General features: G+C 35.5%; 1 protein-coding gene across 4 annotated transcripts in view; it reads left to right on the top strand.

The window, feature by feature from the left end:
- The window catches only part of LOC130076408 (DNA-binding protein SATB1), a 67117-nt gene extending 50506 nt beyond the window's left edge, over positions 1 to 16611 (top strand). For all 4 annotated transcript variants that reach the window (XM_056241487.1, XM_056241486.1, XM_056241483.1 and 1 more), the window contains 2 exons: positions 12218 to 12424; positions 16013 to 16611. In XM_056241487.1, coding sequence (XP_056097462.1) covers positions 12218 to 12424; positions 16013 to 16567 — 762 coding nt within the window. In that variant the 3' untranslated portion in view covers positions 16568 to 16611. The remainder of the gene's footprint in view (positions 1 to 12217; positions 12425 to 16012) is intronic.
- Positions 16612 to 19735: the final 3124 nt, after the last annotated feature.

Genomic DNA, 19735 nt, shown 5'->3' on the forward strand with positions numbered 1-19735 from the left:
TGGGGTCTGAGGTGTTTTTGGGGCCATTTGGATGTTCTGTGATGCCCTTACATTTGTGCTTTTTTCAGTTATTTATAAACATGTTAATGGCAAAGGTGTAAATTCACTCTATATAGCACAAACAGGGCTACCATAATCTGTGAGCAACTTGTATGTACATTGTTTGTATTTTTAAGAGAATATTGTTTATGCGTGGTTATTGAAAAAAATTAAAATGAAAGCTGCTGAAATAAGACCACAAAACAAATACTAAATATGTGTCCACAAGACTTTTGACAAATGGATGTTGACGCTTCGAGTTCTGGCTTCAAAATGATCTGAAAATCATCCTTCCTAATCATTCACATAAACCAATAGATTGTTTTAAATTGTGAAAAACATTTTTTTTGTTTGCCAAGGCAATATGCAGATGGGCGGAACGGCCCAACCCCTATCATGAATATTAAGTGGTTCTCAGACAGTGACCCTGCATAATAATGAGCCTTTCATTCAGGGGTGTCACACAAGAAATAATGCAAGGAAAATATATATATATATATATTGTCATTGCATTCTTTCTTGTATATATATAGCCTAAATATATATATATATATATATATACACACACACACACACACATATATATATATATATATATATATATATATATATATATATATATATATATACAAACAATCAAAATATAAATGAAAGCCAAAAGCACATTTTTAGTCATACCTGGAAACAAATTCTAGTCAAATGCTATATGGGCCATTCTACAGAATCTTGAAAAGAAAATAGTCTTTTTCCATAAATGTCTTATAAAGTATTATTTTTTAAAGTAGACCAATACAATAAAAATAAACCAGTCGCATTTCAAAGTCGTTCGCGAAATGACCGCCAGGTGGCGCAAAGGGACATTTATCAAAACGTAAGTGGGGCTAATGTCAATTAACAGTAAGGATGAAATTCTACAAGTTATGGTAATTTGCAAATAAGCCTACAACAAACATTTATTTTTAAACAAATATTTTTAAATATGCAACATGCACGTTTAAACAACAAACAATACAATCTGAACCAGCGCTTCTGCTCCTGTATTGAGACATGCAGCGCGTTGCAGTTACGATCCTGGTTCCAGTGGCCTTAATACATTCACGGCTTTTTAAAATGTCACAAAGCGTTTTGAGATGGTTTTGAATGAAATATTGAAGTTTATAATTAGGGTATTTTGGCACACCACGCCGAGTGGCTATGCATTATTCTAAAATCTGGCTTTATTCTGGCATGTTGAATTAGAGTTTGACAAACGCGGCGGCGCGTTCATTTGAATTTATTTTTCTCATAACAGCTAAAAGAACTTACTGCGTAATTGTTGGTCATACAGATAAGATATCATCTTTTAAAACTGTAAAAGGTCTACTTTTATTCATGTAGGCTAAAGTAGGCCTACACTCACAGGCTAACGACAAAACGTTTTCTCGCTCATGACAAACAAACGTTTGGGCATTTCTCAGTGAGAAAATTCATAGCCGAGTGGTAGAACTTACGGTTCGATCATCAAGATGACACGGGTTCAAATCCCGATCAAACATGGTCTACTGCAAATTTTATATTTATTAATGCAGAGAGATTTGTGTAGCTCTAAAACTCTGTTACACCATACAGTTTTTTGCTTATATTTATAAAATAAAATTACCATGCATTTCCATTTTACACTAAGGAACAATAGTATCCAACAGAACGACTTTGCATCTGTACCAATCGTATGAGGCCAATCGTAATTTCAAAAGCAGTTCTGTAAAAAAAGTAATTTTATATATATAGCCAATATATATATATATTTTTTTTATTAGGCCTATTATTATTATTTTTTTGATTCCCTACAACCTAGAGTTTTTAAAAACATGGTTTTAAGTAAAGTGTGATTTGCCAGGGGGACGGGGATTTCCTTCTGGTCTAAACATCCCTGCTTCTGCTGAATTATTTGAATCCCCACACCCCTCCCTCCACAGCTAATCAATGCTATAGGCTACTTCACCAATAGACCATATCAAATAGAGATATGCAACAGAACAAGCACGTTTAAACAACGATAAACAATAAAATCAAAACCAGCGTTTCAGTTGTCCATTAGTTCAAGTGGCCTTAATGCATGCACGGCTTTTCAAAATTTCACAAAGCGTTTTGAGATTATTTTGAATGAAATATTGAAGTTTATAATTAAGTGTTTTGGCAGACCACGCCGAGTGGCCCTATGCATTTTTCTAAAATCGGGTTTTATTCGAACTTTTGCTAACGACAAAAGTTTATCTGTCGTCTCTGTCTCCGGGAACTGCGCGTCACAAAAATGAACCGAAAGCCACTTCAGCTCAGTCACTATAAGAAATCGGCTCTGTCTAATGCCTTTAAATGTCTAAATATTCAGGCTAATAAATGTTATCTGATTATGTAATCCATATGAAAACGAGAGGTACAGAGGATCTACTCAAACATGTAGCCTGTAAGCGCTTCCCAATGAGAAAATGACAAGGGTGAAAATCTCGCTCTAATGAAATGTAGCAGGCTAAATCGCCCTGAATTAAAATGTAAAAACAGATCAAATAATGTATTTGTCGATAATGTTGCGATATTGTTTCATTGAAGTTCATAATTATTCTATAGGCCTACATGTTATTTAATTTAGCAGCATTACCACGAAGCACCGTGGTTCGATATTTATTTGAATAATAAAAAAAATAATAAAAACTTAATTCACAAATTGCATGCCTGGTTGAAAGGATCCAAAGATCCCTGTAGAATTTAATATTAAGTTGAACATTTTGTTCATGACAACAAACATGCGTTTTTTCAGATTATATTTAGTTTTGCTTGGAAAAAGCTGGCCCAAACCAGTTTTATTTCATCAATTATTGAAATAATGAAATATTTAGTAATAAACTTTTATGACAGAAATTTCACTAGGCTACATGTAACTTAAATCATTTAATTCCTTCATTATCAACACTGTCTAGAATAGCGATTTAAGTGTGAATTACGACTTCTCTTTGTGTTAAATCAGCCTCAGACTCCGATAGCCTGTGGGGGGTTGGAGGGACAGTTCAGTGCTGTAGCCTATCGAGCGCGCAGGACAATAGGCCTAGGTGTTAATGTTCCTCTTTCATATGGAGAGCGAGGGAGACTAAATAAACTTGTTAAAAAGAGATTCAGCGCGAGAGAGGCAAAGAAAAACGCATGTTTTAATTTAATTATGTTGCTTTGGACAATTTTCGTTTTGTAGGCCTACTGTTTTAATTGTTTAATGTCATTTATTTGGCAATACAAATTTAAAATGTCGCAAGAATAATATTAGCCTAGTGTTTCTTATTTTGCATCGCAAAAGAAATAAACTCTAAACCCGATGCAACCCTGTTTTAAATAAAAAAAAAACACTTTATTTAAACCTTGAAATGTTCGAACTTGGTTTCAAACTTAAGTAATTTTAGTGTTCTTTTACATTACACAATAATTTAGCAGACTAAAGACGAGCAGACTAATGCACTCGGCTGACAATCTTCCTTCATCAGTTTTTGTCCTTTGTGCAGCGGCTGCGGTTCTACTGGAATGTAGCAAATTTATGTTGTAATGATAATTAAACAAAACTCTTGACTTTAAATAAGTAAACAGTTATAAACAGTTAGCTATTTAAGCATCAAGAAGGTAAAATATAAACGCTGTTGGCCAACATCGGTTAACAACATGTATGCCACATTGAGATTCGATCTCGGGTCGATTGAAGCTCCCTGAAGCTCGTGTTGATGCGTTGATCACTGAGCCACCGTTTGTACGCTGTTAGAGTTAAAGTCTTATGCTCTTGTAAAGCTTCATTGATGTAGCCTAAATGTTTTTATTGCAATGTTTTATGTTTTCATTATTTATTCAATTTCATTTCAGTATTTCAGCCTAATTTCAGTATTGTGATTATGAATTATTTTAACTACGTTTCACTTGTTGAATTCATCTGCTACCAGCTTTCAATCGCTCTGAATGAGCAGCAGATTACGCATTAGAGAGAATAAACGAACACTTTTCAGAGTCTATGATTGTAGCGCCTCTTAGCGGTAAAAGGTAGCAAATACACCCCACATTTTACCTCCGCGGTGGAACGGCTGATGTGGGCATTGTCATGGCTTTCCTCAACATTTGCGTTTGAATAGCGCGCGTCCTCCGTGGGCGTGTCAGATTAACGCGTAATGAAGTGTAATGAGCTGGGGAAAAACATACTGACAGCACTCTCTTTTCATACAGATTACATAAACTGAGAATATTTGTTTTTTATATAAATTACTTCATTGAAAAGAAGAGAATTCAAGCTTCATAAAGAAAAATCTCTCGTGCCTGTATGACAAGTATTTGCAGAGTTAGAGTTCATTTTTCGGACGCGTTTCAGAATGGACTGCACTGACAGAGAGAAGGCAAAACTCGCATCATGTTTATTTTTCTTCATTTGACAAAAAGCACAACACTTTGTTTTTATTGTGAGTATACAGAAAAATAATATACACTAAACAGGATCGACTGATGTATAACACTTACATGTAAGATTAAAATCAACAGAGTATTTTGAGTCTCTTTTGCACTGATAAGAAAAAAAGTCTGCCTATCGCGCCGGCGCGATAGCCGACCCCAGGGGGTTAAATGCATTAGAATAGTTACAGATTCCTTGTTACATCTGAAGTTGTTTGTTTGTAATGTGTTTTCAGTAGGGCTGTCAGTTAAACGCGTTATTAACGGCGTTAACGCAAACCCATTTTAACGGCGTCAATTATTTTATCGCGCGATTAACGGTCTTTTTGGCCTAGCAAACTTTGTAGTTTTTTTCACATGCTTTTGTAACAGGACGCGGCGCTGCGCTATGAAACCCATTCATTTCAATGGCTTGCGCCGCGCGAGGACGTTTTGTTTCTTCGTCGACCAAAGCGCAAGAAGTTCTAGCTAGACCGGAAGCAAAACAACAGGCACGACGCACACACTCGTTTGGGTCTGCGAGCCGGCTAAATAGTAGGTTAACGTTACGTTTTGAGCGGATGACGAGCGCGAGACGCCGAAATGGATGCCAATAAGATTCTGAATGGAAAGTTTACTTTTAAAAAGTTGCCAAATGGTTCCATTGACGAGACCAAAGTGATCTGTGTGTGTTGTCGTTGTGAACTGAGCTATCATCATCGCAGCACGTCCAGTCTGAAACACCACTTGATGATGGCCAAGCACACACACACACACACACACACACACACACACACACACACACACAGCTGATGCGAATTCTCCGCCCCCTCGTCAATATCAGGACCTCGTCAGTATTTCTTTCACCCTTTTATTGATGGACAGTGTTACATTGTGTGAGAGATTATTTGCTCCAAGTGAGAATGTTAGTGTGAAATTGAACACAGTATATGCCAATGTTGTTTTCAATAAAAAACATTTGCACAAAGCAAGCCGATCCACTTTTCCATGTTGATAAGAGCATTAAAATGAGAAAAAATAATGGGACAAAAAGAAATCAAGAGACATTTAGAATAGATAAAAAATGTGCGATTAATCGTGAGTTAACTATGACATTAATGCGATTAATCGCGATTAAATATTTTAATCGTTTGACAGCACTAGTTTTTATGCATTATACTTTCTAAAGGTGTGTTCAATGAATAGATACGTGTTTTAATGTATTATAACTGTGGTTAAAATGATTCATGTAGACCATACAATGCATTACAAGGCATAACTAATGCATTAAAATAAGGCATTATACATAAAGGCTTTAAGTAAAGTGTTTCAGATTTTCTGAAAGTGCACACAATATTTACAATAAAAAATTGACACTTTCAATATTTCTAATGCAATGACTAACTATCAAGAAATCTAGAAATTGTGGCTTAAGCATCCTTATGCAAGTGTATTGTAACTTTCAGAAAACTCACAGGGCACGTATTAATGTTGTCCTGCATGTTGTTTAGCAGGTTTCTTGCATGTAACAACCCTTTTGTCTCCGGCTAGAGATGTCGATATAGATGGATAGACAAACAGACGGGCATTATTAATCCCCGAGGGGAATTTTTTTATACAAAAAAAAACAGCTCTATACATTCAAATGTTGCTGAGAAACATGAACGTGCTGAACAGTATCTTTATTATTTAGCCACGTGGATCAACAGATAATTCTTCTACGGTTAGTTTTGTGATCCCAGATCAATACGTTCATGGCAAAGCAACAGTTTGAGGGGAATCAATCATTGCCGTTAATGATGTTTGAAGGAGACGCTCTCTATCGCCCCCTGGAGTTGGGAGGTTAGTTAGTGTTTGCGTTGCATGAAATATGTTTGTAGCCTGAGGATGAAGGCATGAGGAGTGTTTGCTTGACCACATCTGTGGGGAACGGATGTGTTTCGGTGTGTGTTTAGAGTTCATCTGGGGCTCTGGCCTCGTTTTCTCTTCCTCCACGCCAATACCATTTGAATAAATACTGGAGCCAGTCTATTTGCATAGTAAGATATCCAAAAAGGCAGTCGGTTCTCGGCCTATTTTTGGCCTGTTTTTTTTTTTTTTTTTGCTTATTGTTGCAGAAGATTCACATATGCTGTGCGAACGCATTAATATATTTCAGCCAACAGATGGACTTGACGCGCATACGGCGGGTCCAATTCCTTCACTCGTACATCCGCAAACCCCACACGCGTTCGCTCGCAGACGAGAACAGGTTTGAACATACTGTATTATCTTTTGAATTGATCTGCATGACACTGTCTGCCAAAGCTGAGCCGGTGCCAGATTCAGGAGGGGCGGTAGAGAAGGAAACAATAATGCTTTGTCTGTTGAACACTGAAGCCCTCTGCCTGACATCAAGATGTTTGTTTCTCGCTTTTGTTTTTACTTCAACGCGCTCAAGACTGAAGCCATAACAATGGATTAGCATCTTTATTTAAACATGGAAAAGAGTGAAAAAGAAAGCATGGCTGTGTAACATCTGCCCCCAGACTGCGGCTTCTGACAGGCGTCCGTGTGAGCGACAGTCCAGGAGTTTGTGTGTTTGTGTGTTTGTGTGTTTGTGTGATTGTGTGTTTGTTTAATGGAGACCGTATCTCTAGTGAAACTTGCTGACTGGTTTGAGAAAGGCAGTGAACGATGTGATGACTGATAAGCGAACGGTCGTGTCGGAGAGGGCAGAGCACTGATCTGGAGACAGCGCTGACAAAGATATCAGCTGATCGTACATCAGCATTTACATAATATACAAACTACAAACGTCCGGAAGATTAGGATTAGTGCGTCTCAACTATAATATGACACAGTGGCCGGAAGTGTTTTTTGTGTGTGTAATTTGAGGTATACTGTATGTCGAGAGATATGTATAAAATTATAGATAAAATCAAAAAACTATAAAACGTAAAAAAAATGTTTTACATTTTATTTATTTTTATTTTATAAATAAAAACAAAGAAAAATAAACGACTACACATTATATATATATATATATATATAATTTCTTTTTCTTTCTCTTTTAACATCTTAAAATATATCTTTATTTTTTAATAATTATACTATATATATATATATATATATATATATATAATATAGAGACAAACACACACATACCTATATATATATATATATATATATATATATATATATATATATATTATAATTATAAAAAATTATATTTTTATCGTCCCCTCGCTCACCCCGATAATTATAAAAAAACCTTATTTTTTTATAATTATACTATATATATATATATATATATATATATATATATATATATATTAGTATAATTATAAAAAAATAAAGATATATTTTAAGATGTTAAAAGAGAAAGAAAAAGACATTTTATATATGTGTGTGTGTGTTTGTCTCTATATTTTTTATATATATATATATATATATATATATATATATATATATATATATATATATATATATTAGGAATATATATATTTGTAAGTTCTTTAAATATTGTAAATGTCAACAATGCACGTTTTCCTATAAGAGAATGTGATATATTGGTATATGTTTAGTATAATTTTTAAGGCATATTCTATGTCGACAATGCATGCTTTATTTTAATATTATGATTTATGATTCTGATTAAATTTTCTGGCCTTTCAAAATCTTACTCAATTGAGTATCTGCTCAGCACTGTTTCCTTTCCATTTTTTTCTAGTTATATTGGTGGTATAAAATGTAAATTGATCTGCTCAGATGCTGTTTAATGCCATCATCACTTGGTACCATAACAAAGTGTGATTTGTCATTTAGTTAGAGAGTTATTGTCCTCTTATATATCTTTGATTTGCTCACCTTAAACTAGCCTCCTGCTTTTTCTTGATGGGTCTCTCGACTGTACTTTAAATACTTATCGGTAGTTTAAACCACAGCAAGTAAGTTTCCCACAACCACAACCAGAACTAGTCTCTACAATCTGGGAAGTTTCCCTGTCCATCACTAGCCAAGTACACAGTTTTATTGCGTAGTAGAAGTATATGAACTGGGATGCCGGTGGTGATTTGGTCTCAGAGGAGTCCGAGTCCTGGCAGAACGGGGTGAGCGAGGGGACGATAAGGAGAAAATGAGATAATAAAAAGGTGTTGATGGTGCCATGTGACTGTGCTGTGGAAAAGCGCAACTGTCTGGGGCTCCTGAACTCAATCCCAAGGTTATTAATGTGCGCGCTGGCATCTCGGGCAGGGCGAGGGACATAAACGCCACGCTGTTCTCTCACAGTCGTGTCCTGTGCGTGTCTCATTGGCAGCGTGTGACCGCTCGGCCCTCACACACACTGTCCTGCTTAGTTGGGTGAATCTTACGCATGAATTCAGCCATTGTGTGCAAGAGAAATATTTTTATCAGAATGCACCACTGCTATTTATACCTCGAACACAATGGAGGCTCTGGTGGACCCGCTCGTCCCGCACCGCTTGACCCGTCCCACAACCTCACCGTCTTTATGGACGTTTGGGGAAAGCTGAGCTGTAAATGGGTGAATCCCACTCAGATATGTCAAGAACATTTTATGTTCATATTTCACAAAAAAAAAAAAAAAAAAAATTGCCTTAAAGAAAATTAATTAATTAAAAAATTTTATAATAATTAAGCTTAAGATTTTATTTTATTTATCATTTTATTTCATTTTTGGTGTGAAATGTGGCCTGGATGTGTTTTTTTTCTTCTTCTTCTGAGATTCACTAGAATCACTACTAGTGAAATCTATCAATTATTTTTATTAGGCAATGAAATGGAAATCAAATACAGATGCTGAAGTCTCCTGATGTTTAAAAAAAAAAAAAAAATCTATTAAATTTGGCTTAATTATAAAATAAAAAACAAATAGCAATAAAAAAATCTATTCAATTTGGCTTAATTATAAAATAAAAAACAAATAGCAATAAAAAAATCTATTAAATTTGGCTTAATTATAAAATAAAATATTAATGCTTAATTTTCTTTAAGCCAAATGTGATTAAATGTATCAATTAAAAGTGACTTAATAATAAAATAAAATGACTAAATGAAATAAAAAAAATAAAAAAAATTCACATAAATTTTACTTAATAATAAAAGCCATATTTAATCGATTTTATTTATTTTTTATTTCTGGGTTTCAGGACAAACATCTGGAGACTACAGCATTTCCATTTCATTGCCTAATAAAAATAAATGATGGATTTCACAAATGAGTCTTTCATATGGCCACTGGATGAATCTCACACCAAAAATTAAATAAATAAAAATTAAAAAAATTATTATTTAATTTTATTAGTTATTTGATTTGATTTTAAAGTATAATTGTGTGTGCATTTCTCATCTAGAGCTTCAGAAGTGATTGAAACCATTTCTCAATCTGTGCTCAGGTTTGCCAAGACACCGTCAAAACATCTCACAATGAGCTCAGACATTCTCATCGCCCTGTACTCTTACTGTACGTCAACTTTGACTCATTATTAGTCATTTTATTTCTCAACAAACAAAGTTGATGCATAATGAAACGACTAAGAACTGCTTTAAAGAGCAATTCACTTTTCCTCAGTGTGTTCTAACATCACGGCTAGCCAAGCTGTAGTCAGTGTTAGTTATACATGACTAGTTTTCAATCTCCATATCCTTCAATAATGCGCATTATCCTTTATAGTGCTTGACAGAATTGGCCAAACAAATCCTAGTAATGTTCCCGTATGCAGGCCGACTCTCTGCGAGCGCGCTCTGTTTATGGTAAGACAGTGGAAGAAATGCAATTGGACAAATACAAACGCGTGTTCAGGTCTTCAAGGCCGGAGAGCATTACACTGTCAGTGTGGCTGTCCAATGCAAAAGAGTGTATTGTTGTGTGTTTGTTCTATAACGCTGCAGCATTAATGCTAATACCTCTGTTGACTCTTTACGGTTTGGTTGCACGGTGGTTTTTCCGGTGGCTCGTTCTTTGGCTCAGCGGGATTTGTTTGCCGTTTTATCCACAGATGTTTGATTGAGGATTATTTTACGATAGTGTGCTTAATGGCTGTGATAAGGTGTGTGTGTGTGTGTTTGAACTGCGTTGGGCTACAGACATCACAGCAGGAACGCAGCTCAAATCCCTGCGCCTGCAAATAAAACAAAATGTGACAATAAACGTGGCAGAGGAACAAGGTGAGCTGTGATGAGCCTCTCTCTGGGGCTTTACATGGCTTTCGGGAGGAGCAGGAACATGGGACAACAGAAATGCTGAGTTATCTTTGCCATGCAGCGCTCTGGCTTCTGCTCCGTGTGTGTGTGTGTGTGTGTGTGTGCTGGGTAATCCTGTGGAAATGAAAGGTGCTGCCACACACTGGCCTGGAGATTACAGCATCACGTTTGTAAGTGTGCCAGGACTCAACTGCTGGAAACACTCTTTTCCTTTCCTAAAACTAGTGTTTTACTGCTAGTTATATTAGGAATGTGAGTTTAATGGGGGCCTATTATGCATTTTTCCATGTTTATCTTTCTTTAGTGTGTAATGTTGCTGTTTGAGCATGAAAAATCTCTGAGTTATTCTCTATATCAGTGTTTCTGAACTCCTGAGTTTCTTCCGGGAACGAACACGTCACAATATTCCTCATTTAAATAATTCATACACAGAATAAAGGGGCGGGGCCTGGTCGAGTTAGTTAGTAGTGTGTTAAACTGGCGGTTATGGGAAGGGGCGGGACATTTCCCAAACACACTCAAAGCGCTCGACCAATCACAACACACTGCTCCAGCCGACCAATCAGAGCACAGTGTGCTTTCAGAAGGAGGGGCTTCATAGAGACAGGAAGTAAACAGAGCGTTACTGACAGACTGGGAAGAGAGGAGCCGCAACAATGGAGAATATGAGGAGAATAATCAACATTTAAGCAGGAAAACCTGTTCTAGTAGAGCCTGAACACTAAATCAAGACTGTAAAAAAGGGCATAAAATGGCTTCTAATGGTTCTGATTCATTTTCCGGTTCCCTAACAATTCAATTAATGATTCTTGTTGTACATTTTTCAGGAAGCAACCCCTCTCTCAAACTATGTACTAAATAAAATCATTTATAAGATTTAGCATATTTACATTCTTAAACGTTTGTACTGAATTAGTTCTAAAGTTGAGTGAGAAGTTATTATACTCATGAGTATAATGTTCATGTTCTCTGTGTATGTAATAATATAATGTTTAGAATCCTAAAAAGTGTGTGAATATAAATATATATATATATATATATATATATATATCAAAAAGCCTAATGTTAAATAAAAACAAAATGCTAAAAAAAATTAATTAATCAAAAGTGCCAGTAAATACATTTATAATATTACAAAATATTATATTTCAAATGAATGCAGTTATTTTGAACTTTCTATTCATCAAAGAATCCTGAAAAAAAAATATGTTCACAATTTTCACAAAAATGTGAAGCAGCAGCACAACTGTTTTCAAAATTGATAATAATCATAAATGTTTCTTGAGCATCAGATCCTCATATTAGAGTGATTTCTGAAGGATCATGTGACACTGAAGACTGGAGTAATGATGCTGAAAATTCAGCTTTGATCACAGGAATAAATGACACTTTACTATATATTCACATAGAAAACAGTTACTTTACATAATAATAATATTTCACAATATTACTGTGTTTTTGATTGAATAAATTCAGCTATGGTGAGGAGAAGAGATGTCCACAAACATGAATAAAGCCGAGGTGTTTGTTGTGTGTTCTCCTGCAGGGTTGGCTGTGTGAACTCCTGCGCTGGAAAGAAGACCCGTCCCCGGAGAACCGCACACTCTGGGAGAACCTTTCCATGATCCGCCGGTTCCTGAGTTTGTCCCAAATGGAGCGTGATGCTATATATGAGCAGGAGAGCAACGGAGGACAGCAACACCATGTGGACAGACCACCTCACCTGATGCATGTGCCCACAGACCCCCTACAGGTCAGTACACACACACACACACACACCCTACAGGTCAGTCACACACACACACACACACACACACACACCCTACAGGTCAGTACACACACACACACACACACCCTACAGGTCAGTCACACACACACACATCCTACAGGTCAGTACACACACACACACACACACACACACACACACACACACACACACCCTACAGGTCAGTCACACACACACACCCTACAGGTCAGTACACACACACACACACACCCTACAGGTCAGACACACACACACACACACACACCCTACAGGTCAGCCACACACACACACACCCTACAGGTTAGTACACACACACACACACCCTACAGGTCAGTACACACACACACACACACACACACACACACACACACCCACACCCGACAGGTCAGTCACACACACACACACACACACACACCACAGACCCCCTACAGGTCAGTCACAAACACACACCACAGACACACACACACACACACACACCACAGACCCCCTACAGGTCAGTCACACACACACACCACAGACACACACACACACACACACACCACAGACCCCCTACAGGTTAGTACACGCGTCACACACACACACACACACACCACAGACCCCCTACAGGTTAGTACACACACACACACACACCACAGACCCCCTACAGGTCAGACTATAAACAACATTACAATCCATTGAACAATCATTCCTGTCAGAAATGAAATATGCCGTTACCCTGATTAAGGCTTATAGTTATTTAGCTATTTTTGTTGGAAATTCAATGGAAGAGGGTTTATGTATTAAATAACCATGTGGCAATGCCTTTATTTGTGTTGTATTTTACCAGAAACATGTCTAATTAGGACTCGTTTGATCATTTGAAGTGTGGAGGTTTGCTGTGTAAGCGTAGCCGTCATTAGCAACATCGTTTGTCTGCATTTAGATATTAAGGACAGCTAGCTATTTTCATAAATTCATCACTATTCAGAATCTAAATTTAATCACAAAAATCCCCAAGTTCTTGTGGTTACAGCTGCGTATTTGATCAAATATTATTTTGTTTACTCGCAAGCATATGGTCATTCCAAGAAAATATTATGCAGGAAGAAAAACATTTATTCACTTCCATTTTCAGCACTTAAGAGCGCGGCTTCTGCGGTGTGAAGATCAGCCGGATAAACAAAAGCTTTTGCTTACACTTTACAACACTTTCATATTAGCTAGCATTTACATGTTCATTTTTAACATACTACACTTTTAAATCAAAATATATATCTGTTAACATTGGTTAATGCACTGTGAACTAACATGAACAAACGATGAATAATTCTATATATTTTACCCAGCATTAACAGAGATTATTGCTCATGGTTAATGTCAGCTAATGCATTAATGTTAAGAAATGAGACCTTATTGTTAAGTGTTAACAAGCATTTACATAAACATAAATGCATGCTGTGGGATAATAAATCTATAAAATACAAAATGCTGTACAAAATATATATATTTTTTTGCCTCTTATTTACCTATTTTACCTTTTATTTTATTGACTCAAACCAAAATATCAAATTATTCCTAATAAATGAATAATATATTAATTTATTTTATTATTATTATTATTTTTATTGTAATTGACTCAATCCAAAAGATCAAATTATCAAACAAGAATTTTTATTTTATTTATTGACTCAAACCAAAAAGATCAAATTATTCCTAATAAATGAATAAGTTTGACATCAGTGCAAAAGCATCAAATTATGAAACGGGAATCTTCATTATTTATATATATATATATATTTATTTATTTTACTTTTTTATTTATTTATTATTTTTATTGTAATTGACTCAATCCAAAAGATCAAATTAGTAAACAATATTTTATTTTATTTATAAATGGCTCAAACCAGAAGATCAAATTAATAAACAAATGTCTCTCATTTTATTTTAAAAAGAAAAGTAAAGCCATTTTATACACAATGCCATACATTACTGTGATTTTTTTTTTTTTACCTCGGTTAAAGAGTTTTTAGGTGCGACGTGATGCTCAGAAACGCTTTTTGATGAGCAAACACAACTCATTAATATTTCCTTCAGAATGTAAAATCACACTTCAACTTTAATGCGCTGAATGCCAGTGGTTGACCTTGATGTCTTGTACTTGCTCATGTCCCATTTATTTCTGCCTATTGTATTCCAGTGTCTTTGAAATGTTATCAGGAGACTAGTGCACTTGCAGAAATGTTATCAAGCATTCCCGTCCCCTTTGGGAATGTCCCAGGAAAAGCCGTCTGTATAGTGTATGGAAAGAGCAGCTGCTGCGACAATGGCCCAAACTCTCAGACAATGGCACATTTCAGAGCTAATGTGTCATGTGTTTAGATCGACGTGAAAGTGGCCTAAACACAGACACCGATAGCACATCTCTCACAGGACACACACACACACACACACACACACACTGTGTTTAGCGTGTTGAGCTACAGCGTTTCAATAGGGCTTGATAAGCAATCAACAGACCGCCACTTTTAATGTGAATTTTGTGATGAAAGAGTTTGTGTTCGTGAGAGCAGGTACAGCTGTGAGTCCCAGCAGCATTTATACATCACTGTATGGATAAATCTCCTTTCATTTGATTGATTTTATTATATAATTAATGACTAACTTAAAAGTTTAGTTTAGTTCCATAATGGAATAAGACAAATCAAGGCTGACATCAATACAGAAATTTAAAAAATATTAAACCAATGTTTTATTTTATTGACTCAAACAAAAGATTAAATTATTCCTAACAAAGGAAAAAGTTGGACATCGGTGCAAAAACATCCAATAATTAAACACAAATTTTTATTTGATCTTATTTATTTTGATTGGAATGGACTCTAACCAAAAGATCAAATTATTAAACAATGTTTATATATATATATATATTTTTTTTTTTTTTTTTTTTTGTAATGGACTCAAACCAAAATATCAAATTAATAAACAACAATGTTTCTCTTTTATATTTTATTTTTATTTTATTTTATTTTATTTTATTTTTGATTGTAATGGACTCAAAACAAAAGATCAAATTATTAAACAAGAATGTTTTTCTCATTTTTTTTTTTTTTTTTACTTTACTTTACCTTTTACTTTTTATTTTATTTTATTTTAATTGTAATTGACTAACCAAAAGATCAAATTATTAAACAATGTTTCTTTTTTTATTATTCTTTTTTTTTTACTTTACTTTACTTTATTATTTTATTTTTACTCTAATGGACTCAAACCAAAATATCAAATGAATAAACAATGTTTCTCTTTTATATTTTATTTTATTTTTGATTGTAATGGACTTTGATCCAAAAGATCAAATTATTAAACAAGAATGTTTATGTTTTTAATTTATTTTTAATAAAAAAAAAATTATTTAATTTTATTTCGGGCATAATGGACTCAAACCAAGTGGGAAATGATTCTTAAGTAATAAGTCTGACAATGATGTAAAAACTTAAAATATAAATACATTCTTAGACACTTCAACACAGGGAAACTGATGCCATATAATGTATATTTCCGACTGATTGAAACGTTCCCTTGTGTTTGTGTTTTTCTCAGACTCATCAGCACCCGTCCTCTCAGCTCCAAGCCCAGCTGCCCCTGCCTCACCCCTCTCAGCCTCCGCTATCCCAGCAGCCCTTGCAGCAGACGGGCCCTCGCCTGCCCCCCCGACAGCCCTCCATGGCCTCGCCGGCCGAGACGGAGGACGAGAACCGATGCAAGAGCCGCCAAACTAACCGGATCTCCATGGAGGCGCTGGGGATCCTGCAGAGCTTCATTCAGGACGTGGGCCTGTATCCCGACGAGGAGGCCATACACACACTCTCAGCTCAGCTCGACCTGCCCAAACACACCATCATCAAGTTCTTCCAGAACCAGCGCTTCTACATCAACCACGCCGGCAAGCTGAAAGAGCCCGTGGTGGGATTCCCCTCGAACATCAACCACAAGGACGAGGGCCTGACGGACTTCAAGGACAGCGAGTTGATGACCGAGCTGGACGAGAGCGTTCAGACCAACAACAGCATGTTCTCCGTTAAACTGGAGGAACACCTGGCCAACGAAGCGCTCGCTATGGGACCGGCCCAAACCGAGCAGGAGGCCAAAGAGTGACGGACCTCGACTATCCCAATCTTACTCTTTCACTCTCTAGTCTGTGTTCCATGAGCGAAACTGTAAGACTTTTTACACCAGACTGAATAATACACAGATGATTCACTTTCACAGTTTTTGTAATGCGTGGATTATTTCACTGTAAAGACTCGTGCATCATTTCAATAATCTGCACAAACAAAATGTAAAAAAAAAAAAAAAAAAAAACATCTTAAAGGAGTAGTTCACTATTAAATGAAGAAAAATCATTTTTGAAAACCAGTTTTTTTATGAAGTGAATGGCGATTTGGGCTGTCAAGCTTCAAAATGCACAAAAGCATTACAAGTAGTCATACATAGTCCATACAAATCCATGCTGACCGAAGACACTTTATAGCACATTAACTGTGTGTGTATATAACAGTATGATTACGTTTGCTGTAAATGTAACTTATTTGATTTTAGTTTATTCCTAATGTACTCAAACTGAAAGATCAAATTATTCATAATAACAAACTAATACGTTTGAGATCAGTGCAAAAACTTCTACTCTCTATTTTAATTTATTTTTTGATTTTATTAACTTAATGGACCAATAGATCAGATAATTCAAGAAATCAAGTCGGACATCAGTCAAAAACTTGAGTTCAAATGACCAAAATATCACGGTATGAGTTATTTTATACAGTACATATATCACAACACGGTTATCTGAAGTCGCATGAGTGCGTGTTTATGACGGCCCCAGTTCTCATTCACTTCTATTATGTAGAAATCTTCTTCCTAGATCACTTTAAGATGACATGAGCGAGAAAACATGAACTATTCCTTTAAGCGAGCGGTATGTTGCTGTGGATATTTGCGACTGCACTTGTTATCTGTTGTTTTTACACTGATTTTAAACTACTGGTTTAAAAAAAAAAAAGGAAAAAAAAAGGAAAGTCAATGGAGTTTGATAGACTTTGATGTTTACGTATGTGATGTTAACTGGATTTTTTTTATAAAAAGAAAAGAAAATGCATGAAATTGGAGACGAGGGGTATGTAGACGAAGCACTGAAATAACGGATCGCTCAGTCTCTGGATCCCTATGACCTGCAGGGAAACCCGGGGAAATCTTATTATTATTATTATTATTTGCTTTGAAGAAATATAAATATATATATATATATATATATACATAGACATATATTAATTGTAAAAAAGTATACAGTCTTAAAGAAACTATGCCAACAAATGCCTTGTACTATATGGCACTGCCGATGTTAGATTATTTTGCAAAACTTTGGTCACTGTAAAATCCTGGAATTCCACAGTTTCAAATGTGAATCACAACCTCGTTCGGTTCTCATCGTCGTCCTGCATTATTTATTTTTTGCGTTCTGATGTAATTACGTTTTCGAGCACTTCCGTCATTTGGCGCTTTTCGTTTTACTGATCTTTTTTCTATTTATAAATGTAATTTTGATGGGCAGTAAAATCAGAAGTGTCTTAACGTTTTAAATGGAAACATGTGCTTTAACAGTTGCCTAAAAAAAGTGCTGTATGTCAAGCAACTCATGCTACGAGCTTCACAATTAATGTTGTATGCAATTTTTACTATCATGCAAATAAGCTTAGGTAAATGACTAACCTATAGAACACCTTAGAGAGAAAAACATATGCAATTTGTGTGAAATCGATGTTTGCAATGTGTCTTCCTTTGGTTAACAATCCAATTCAAAGCTATTCCTGTATAAATATGATGTATAAAAAAGTGGTTCTTTTTTTATGAGTTTATTGCAATGAGAACACCAGTTATTTTGTTACGACTGACTGTTTTATAAGTGTTTCTTGGTTTCTTTACGCAGAAATGTTCTAACTAGGAGTGGTTACTGATTGTTAATGACACAATTAAACTGTTTGTATTGTACTCCGGAATCTTTGCGTTAATGTGCATTAAAGAATATCCACAGCGCAGGCGCATCAGCTGGTCCTTTCACTACAGTATATTACCGTGTGTGTTTAGGGCACATCTACGGCAGTGTTACTGAGCTGGTCCGCGGTGAATGGAGGTGTAAAGCTGTGAGTAACTCCAGGTGAAGCTCATGTGGAAATCATCATGACCTCACACAGCATCCAGTGTTGCTTACGTGCATTTTTAGCGAGAAATAGGCTATCATTCACGTTTTCCGATTTTTCAGGATGAGGGTAAGTTCTAAACCATCGGATATCCAGCAAATGACTGTGTTAGTAATAACGTCCTTTGTTTTGGCAAACTTTGTATATGCAGGAGATGAACGCAAGTATGTAGATAACTGTAATATATATATAAAACGTGGAAAATGCGCAACTTTGCAGTTTGTCTGCTGAACTACAGCTCACTCGTTTGTTGTCAGACTGACAGCAGTTTGTTATTATTGCAAGTGGGATTGTGGGAAAATAACTTTCTTTTTCTTTTAAAGTATGTGAAGTTTAATATTTTAATGTGTACACTAGCAGGCATCAAATTTCATGAAAATGTTAAATAAAATTCCTTATACCATGGAGGCCCTCGACTGAAATGTGTTCAAATGACAGACAAGATTCATGTTTCTGTTTATTTAGATCATACAATTTCCACTTAGAAATTGATCTGATTTGGTCGCTTGAATGTTCTTAACACAAATGGACAATAAATAAATGTTCTCCTTATGTTATCACTAGAACTACTCCTGAAACCCATACTTAATATATATGTAAATGTTTAGCAAAAACAGAAATATACATACATCTTGGGGCAAAAACACACTGTCACAGGGTAATTATTGTCAACTACAATCATAAAAACTAAATGTCATTACTTGAAATAATATAAGTAGAAGTTTAGAGTAAGAATAAGTAGAATCAGTTTAAGTAGAAGTGATAAAATAACATAATATAGCCTAATAACTAAACAACCATCAGATATTTATAAAAACATTAGCAAAATCAGGCAATATTTAAGTAAGGTCCACAGTTCAGATTTCACCTGTGATATATATATATTCAGATTGTGATTATATTTTTTGTGTCAAAACTATAAATACAGCACAATATACTCTATTATTAGAAGAAAAAACAACAGTAACAGTAAGTCTGTCAGAACACTTCTTTACAGTAGTCCACTTTGCTGCTTTGATCATATTGAAAATACTTGCCTCAATATTTGACCTGAAGAGTAAATGAAGAG

Source organism: Rhinichthys klamathensis, unplaced genomic scaffold (genome assembly GCF_029890125.1).
Source record: "Rhinichthys klamathensis goyatoka isolate OS25496 unplaced genomic scaffold, OSU_Roscu_1.1 h1tg000646l_1, whole genome shotgun sequence".
Classification (NCBI taxonomy): Eukaryota; Metazoa; Chordata; class Actinopteri; order Cypriniformes; family Leuciscidae; genus Rhinichthys; species Rhinichthys klamathensis.